The 7,570-nt window shown below is 38.7% G+C and overlaps 1 protein-coding gene across 2 annotated transcripts in view; it reads left to right on the top strand.

Moving 5' to 3' along the window:
* Nucleotides 1–5,035, top strand: part of LOC131343454 (BOLA class I histocompatibility antigen, alpha chain BL3-7-like) — a 5,556-nt gene extending 521 nt beyond the window's left edge. The window contains exons 2-6 of one of the 2 annotated variants that reach the window (XM_058375159.1): nt 798–1,052; nt 1,641–1,916; nt 3,305–3,586; nt 3,673–3,771; nt 3,921–5,035. In XM_058375159.1, coding sequence (XP_058231142.1) covers nt 798–1,052; nt 1,641–1,916; nt 3,305–3,586; nt 3,673–3,771; nt 3,921–3,973 — 965 coding nt within the window. In that variant the 3' untranslated portion in view covers nt 3,974–5,035. Of the gene's footprint in view, nt 1–797; nt 1,053–1,640; nt 1,917–3,304; nt 3,587–3,672; nt 3,837–3,920 lie in introns of those variants that run through there. The other variant, XM_058375158.1, reaches the window with a different exon arrangement.
* The last annotated feature ends 2,535 nt before the right edge of the window (nt 5,036–7,570 follow it).

The following is a 7,570-nucleotide window of genomic DNA, read 5'->3' as shown; positions in this document are numbered from 1 at the left end:
TTCTGTCTCATTTCATCATGGAAGTGTTTAGTTCAGTTTAGTTTATTTCTTTCTCTCACTCTTTTTTCTTCACTTCTCCCTCACTGCTACTGTAATCAGACATTTCAGATGGTTGGAGGTTCGGGGGCAGCAGTGACAACATTCAGGGTTTAGTCCTTACAGTAGGATGATGGAGGGCAAACTGGAGAGAAAATCCAAATAAGAGAATAAATACAGATGAAGTGGGATTTATTACAAACTGGAGAGAAAATCCAAATAAGAGAATAAATACAGATGAAGTGGGATTTATTACAAACTGGAGAGAAAATCCAAATAAGAGAATAAATACAGATGAAGTGGGATTTATTACAAACTGGAGAGAAAATCCAAATAAGAGAATAAATACAGATGAAGTGGGATTTATTACAGTTTTATTTCTTTATTTTATTTCTTTATTTAACATACTGATGTTCCACAAAAGAGACTTTTTATATGTGCTGTTTTGATTTTTAGTTAATTAATTGTGTGATTTTGTGATCTTTTCTTATTATTACTGAATATAAACTTGATGAAAGATTTAAAGGCACAGATGAATGTATATTTTTCAGCTTTAGTTTTTTCCAGTGTTTGTTGAGTTAGTGATGTAGTGTTAATGTGTGTGTGTGTGTGTGTGTTGAGTTAGTGATGTAGTGTTAATGTGTGTGTGTTGAGTTAGTGATGTAGTGTTAATGTGTGTGTGTGTTGAGTTAGTGATGTAGTGTTAATGTGTGTGTGTGTGTGTTGAGTTAGTGTTAATGTGTGTTTTTACACTTTTACAGTCACACACTCGCTGCAATATTTCTACACTGCAGTTACACCTGGAATAAATTTCCCAGAATTCACTGCTGTGGGTCAGGTGGATGGAGGACAGTTTGTGTATTATGACAGTAAGAGGAGAGAAGTTACAAAGATGGAGTGGATACATGCTGATGATCCAGATCACTGGAACAGACTCACACAGATTGGGAATGAACATCAGGAGTTCTACAAAGCCCATGTAGCTACACTAATGCAGCGCTTTAATCAGACTGGAGGTAAACACACACACACACACACACACACATACACACACACACACACACACAGTGAAGGTGTGTCACTTTCTAAACTCATCAGTCCTGATCAGTGTAAAGATGAAGTAAATCTTCTGTCTTTAATATGAGAGAAAATCACACTAAAAAATAAAGAGATTGATAGAAATAGAAATGAAATAGAAATTGAGTGTAAATGAGATGTAAGTGTGTTACTGATGAAGAACTCAATGAGGAGTAAAGTGTGGTGTTTTAAGGACTCGTCGGACACGGCAATAATCGTAAAAGAGAAAACAAGGCAGAAAGGTCAAAACCGAAAAACAATCACTGAAACTGTAACACAAACCGAAAGTCAAAGTCAAATATGGAACAGGCAACAGGGTCATACACTTCACATAGAGCCGAGGGAGCCTGTCGTATAAATACCCGAATAAACCGGAAGTAGGTAGTCACAGTCAATATTTGTGTGATGGCTCCCTCTGGTGTTCTGGCTCTGTGTGTCCTGTGACAGGTGTTTGAGTGCAGAATGTAGATGGACCTCAGCTAAACCTCATCACACTCACCTCTGGATCTGTGTGTGTGTGTGTGCAGGAGTTCACACAATGCAGCAGATGTTTGGCTGTGAGCTCCATGATGACAACACCACTAGAGGATACAGACAGGACGGTTATGATGGAGAAGATTTCCTCATTTTTGATCTGAAAACTTTCACATGGATCGCTCCAACACCTCAAGCTCTGATCACCAAGAACAAGTGGGATAATGATCCTGGCTTTAATAATGACTGGAAGAGCTTCCTGGAGTATGAGTGTATTGACTGGTTAAAGATGTACATGTCTTTCAGCAGAGAGACTCTGGAGAGGAAAGGTAAAGTGTATGATCTGTTAGTGTAACATACACACACACACACACACACACACGCGCACACACAGATATACAGGAGGGAGAGCAGGAGGAGAAGAGTACAGAGTGAAACTGCAGCTAATGAATGAATGAGAATATAAACACACACACACACACTTCTCCTGTGGTCTGGTTACTGTAACACACACACACACACACACACACACACACTCTTCTCCTGTGGTCTGGTTACTGTAACACACACACACACACAACACACACTCTCTCTCTCTCTCTCTCTCTCTCTCTCTCTCTCTCTCACACTCACACACACACTCTTCTCCTGTGGTCTGGTTATTTGAATCTCTAAATGAAAAATGAGTTTTTTCATTTAGAGATTTTCTGTTTGTATGATTAAAAGTATAAATCTATTTTCTCTCCAACTCTAAACTCTTTCACATCTTTGTAGCAGAAAATATTGACCACATGACCAATAACACTGACCTTCACTGAGGGGGAAATGAGGTGACGAGGTTCTTCAGATAGTTCAGTGTGTAAATTGACTTTTCCTGGTGTTCTTTACAGAGCTGACGACTTTTCCACGTTTTCTGTAGCAGCTCTGTGTTCTGAGATTAGAGTCTGCTGCTCTGAGTTCTCTCTCAAACTCACACAACAATCCCTTTAACCCTTCAGTAAACACCAAACCAGAGAGAATCCAGACACCCATCTGGAATGATTGACACTTCTGGCCCCCTGGAAGCTCCACCCCCTCTCTCTGTCTCTCACCAATCTGTTATCTTGATTTTCCTGCTTGAAAGATGCAGCACTTTCACGTCTCTCTCAGTAAACAGAGAATGTTTTGAGTTCATTCATGTGAAATAAAATCCATCAGTGTGTGTTTGATTTACAGAAAACATTTTACAACTTTATTAATAATTATAGTGAAGTGTATTTACACCAAACACCAAAAATATTTCAGAAGAACAGTGATGTTTTATTTCAGTTAAACAGAGAAAGACTTTTCAGACGAAAGTGAAGAACGAAGCGCAAATAGTAGATGAAACTTGTTTTATGAAGTTTTAATTCTAACAGTTTAGAAACACTTTAAAGAGTGATGATGATGATGATGAGAAAGTGATGAAGATGCTGTTTACTGTCTCCTGTTCTGCTCACAGCAGATGCTCTTTAACAGCGTGATGAAGCTTAAACGTTTCTGCTGTAAACTTTCCTCCTTTCCTGCAGAAACCCTTCCAGTTTCTCCATCTTCACTAAAACACATAAACTGGTGGAAACTTGATGAAGAACGTCCTCAGCAGGAATACAGATTATTCCTCATCAGGGTTCACATGAGGAGTTTCTACATGAAGAACAGAAGAGACTTTTCATATTTCTGTCTCTGTGTGTCTCTGCAGATCCTCCTACAGCATCAGTGATCCAGAAACACTCGCCTTCTCCAGAGGTGGTGTGTCACGCTACAGGTTTCTTCCCCAAAGAGGTGATGATCTCCTGGAGGAAGGACGGAGAGGACGTGAACGAGGACGTGGAGCTCAGAGAGACGTTACCCAACCAGGATGGAAGCTTCCAGAAGAGAAGCATTCTGAAAGTCCCAGCTGAGGATCTGCAGAAACACACCTACACCTGCGTGATTCAGCACAGCAGCTTGAAGGAGGAGTTAGTGCTAGAAGTACCAAAAGGTCCTGATCAACTCCACATACAGTATAAACAATAAATCTGATTTCCTGATGCAGCAGATAATAAAGACTCTGTGCTGATTTAACAGGTGGAGGACTGATGCCTATCATCGTTGGTGTTCTCGTGGCTCTCGTTGTTCTCGTTGCCGTTGTTGCTGGAATTATGGTCTGGAAGAGGAAGAACTCTGGTGAGAGGAGGAAGGAGGCAGATGTGAAGTTTTCAGAGAACAGATTTACACTTTCTAATTCTTGAAGGAGATTTGATGAATATTTTGCTTGTTTTTAATCTGAACCGATAAACTGATAAATAACTGTCTGTCCATCATCTGTGTTTCAGGCTTCAAACGTGCTCCATCTTCTGAATTAGATTCTTCCTCTGACAAGTCTTAAAGTGTGACTGTGTGTCTTCCTGCTGAACTGAGAGAGTAAGACATGATGAAAAATTTTAGGGGAAACCTTTTAAGTAAAAATGGTCTGTGATGGTGTCATAGCAAGTCACTTTCCATTCTTCCTCTGGGATCTCTCTCTCTCTCTCTCTCTCTCTCTCTCTCTCTCTCTCTCTCTCTCACACACAGAAACACACACACACACACACACACAAACACTGATTTACTCAATAAAAACACTTTAATTGTGTTTTAACCCTTGTACGGTGTTTATCAAAAGAAAAATGATATGATTGATTATTTTTTCAAACTCAAACTCATTGGCCTTGGGTCATTTTCTGTGAAGAACATATATCAGAACACATTTTCAATGACCACACACTGTACACTCCCCCTACACATTTATATTACATACAGGATGTTCGGCTCCACTGGACCCTGGGCTAATAAAAGTGTGGAAATTGTAGGTCCTGTGTACCTATCCTCCTCCTGTCTGGGCCAGCTGTTTCTATGTTTGTGTGTGTGTGTGTGTGTGCCTAATGTAACCATGGATGAGCAATTGATGCCATTTTGGGGTCGTTGCCCCTGTTAGGCAGTATATACCATCTAAATCTGCAAAAAATATTGGATTAAATATCTGGGCTGTGATGCCACTTCCTCGTATGCTTGGAACTGCAACAAGTCTACACAGGGAAACCTGATGGAGAAGCCCTTGAGAAGAGCCATGGAATGAGAGTTGCCCTGGACATGACTCAAGGACTCAGTGGACACAACATCATATGCGACAATTTTTTACTTCGCACAAATTGGGACAGGAACTCCTAAAGAGGAAGCTGACCATGGTGGGAACCAGGGGCGTTGCTAGGGCTATTCATTCGGGGCTCGAGCCCTGGATGATTTTAATCTAGCCCCAAATGTTTTATCCCGAATTTTGCCACTGGAGTATAGAGGCATTAAGTAAATGTTGATCGTTTTAGTTGAGCACTGTTGCCGTTTACTGTACGTGATTTTGACTGACATCTCTCTCAGCGTGCACACACACACACACACACACACACACACACACACACACACACACACACACCAAAATACCATGAGAGAGTGCACTCGAATATGCTCTAGAACCACTCTCACGATACTTTAATGTCCTACTTCTATCGGTCTGTACAGCTCCATTTTCACACCACGTGACTAAAATACCTTACAGCCCTTGAGCGGGACAGCAATAAAAATGTCAGAAAACACAGCAATCTTATTATTCAGATAAAAGTCTAACTTCTAATATTTAATTTTACACAGTTGATAAAAGTCGGCTAACAAATGTATGTTGTGTCAAAAAGGAGGCCCACTGTCCCTGATTCTGAAAACCCCTGACATATAGGACCCTTTGGAATATTATTCCATTCCCAATATGTACAAAATCTTAAATTAAATAATCCTAAAGATAGATCTAAATAAAATATAAAGTGTTAAAGCACTAAGACATTACAGTCTGAACATCATGACTTTCTATTATTCAACTAATGCAGTATTTAAGTTAAAATACAGACATGACTTAGGTGAACAATGGACCAGAACAGACTCCATCATTCAGCTGTTCTGTCTATTGATAAAGGAAGTCTCAGCTCTATAAATACTCGTATGGTAACTGACCGTTTTACTCATGTCCAGTCTCGGAGATACTCTCTGATGATTCCACCCTCAAAGAAACAGTATAGAAAAGTCACCAAGAGCATAAAGTAGACAAGATACAAGCAGCAGGAGAGATGAGAAAATGAGCGAGCAATAAGAGAAGGCTGTAAAAAATTAAAAATAAACAAAGAATAATTCGTACAGTAGTGGCAGCATAAATCAGGAATGAAATAAGAGGTGCATGTATAATATAAATTATTGTTAAATAATAATAATAATAAAGGATCTACACGGCACTGCTACACACACCAGCTGTAAAAGAGATAATATTACATGGTACCTGTGTGAGAGAAAATGTAATGACTTTAATGAACTCCTTTTTTAGTAGCAAGACTGAAATGATGGGAGGAGTCAGAAAAAAGATTGAATTAAATTTTCTAAAGTTGCATACTGTTTGTGTTAATTTGTGTTTATTAATAAACAATATTATGTAAAAATGCTCTTACAAAACGTGTTATTCTTGCTTACTCCCTCTCCCTAAGTAGCCCCTGATGTTTCGGACTCAGCCCCTGATGTTTTCAAATCCTAGATATGCCCCTGGTGTATCTAGTGAAGACATTTCTAACCTGTAACTCTGTAAATTATTCTCTGTAACTCTGTGTTTATTGGATGTTAAAGATGTCTTACATTCTTAAAGTTTCAGTAAACACTAATCTGTGTGTGTATGCTGTGAATTGAATATATATGTATAAACTCGGATTCTAACACTTCCCTCTGATTTGTTCAGTTTCAGTGTTTCTGTCATTTTTCAGGACGGATTATGAGACACATCACAAAATGAAAACATTTTCATAAACACATTATTGTGTAGAAAATGTTTTCAGTTATTCAGGAAGACGTTTAAACCCTTTGACTCTGTAGTTAAAGGTGACTTTACACACAGGTTCTGACTGCTTGGGCCCCTGATCCTGGCCCCTGTAATCCAGTTCACTGGTCCATTCTGGGTGACATGTTGCTGGATTCTGGGTTTGTGTTTGTGGTGAAAAGTTTAAATCGGTCTCATACAAAACTTTAACCAGGAAAGATATACACAAAACAAACATAATCTCAGTAAAATCCTACAGACAGAGAGGTTTAGTCATAAGGTTAAGTCTTATTTTAGTATCAGAGATCAGAATGCAGCTTGAAAATGTTCTTACTGTGAACATGCATGTAGTTCAGTGTTAAAGCGCCACCTAGTGTCAGTGTTAATTAAGTAAGCAATAATTCAATTAGTTTACCAACCAGTCTGAGAGAAATTGAAATAAATTTTGCTGGTGTATGGTACATGGCAACCTAGTGTAGAGATGTGCTATGGTTGGTTATGGGTTAATGCAGTAAAGTCGATGGTTTGTGTTCAATCTGAAACGTCTCCATTCCACAGAATCATTTTCATATTCATGTTATCTGATCCTCCACCCTCTTAATCTCTCCACATGAATGCCATTTTCACATGGACATTTTCATATTATAAACTTATTTTGAAGGGTTTTTTTTAAATATACAGTACAATATTATATTTACTCTTTACAGTTTTAAAATCTAAACGTTGCCAAATGAAAATTAATACCAACTTCTGAAGGCCTTTTCTGAGCTCTGTATTTTCAAACATTATATGCTGACATTTTGTAACTGTGATGTAACTGTTATGTTGATTTTGATCCCTGGCCAGTGCTACTCCTGATCCCGACTGTTGCCCATAAACACCCAATTTGAGTTACTGTAGTTGGGGTAGTAATAGTTGTGGAGTTCCCATGGGGAGGGCAGCAAGGGCAGCTAAGTGTGTTTCTAATCAATTATACATATAATTAGACATATATTCTAGAATTTTATTTCACTGTATACAGTGTGTTCTGTAACCAGTGTGTTTTCACACAAATCTAGGTCCAACACTGACCTTGACCATGCAAGAGGTTTATTTTATTTTACC

The sequence above is a fragment of the Hemibagrus wyckioides genome, linkage group LG22 (assembly GCF_019097595.1).
Source record: "Hemibagrus wyckioides isolate EC202008001 linkage group LG22, SWU_Hwy_1.0, whole genome shotgun sequence".
NCBI classification, from domain to species: domain Eukaryota; kingdom Metazoa; phylum Chordata; class Actinopteri; order Siluriformes; family Bagridae; genus Hemibagrus; species Hemibagrus wyckioides.
This window is presented reverse-complemented; position numbering and strand designations above follow the sequence as displayed.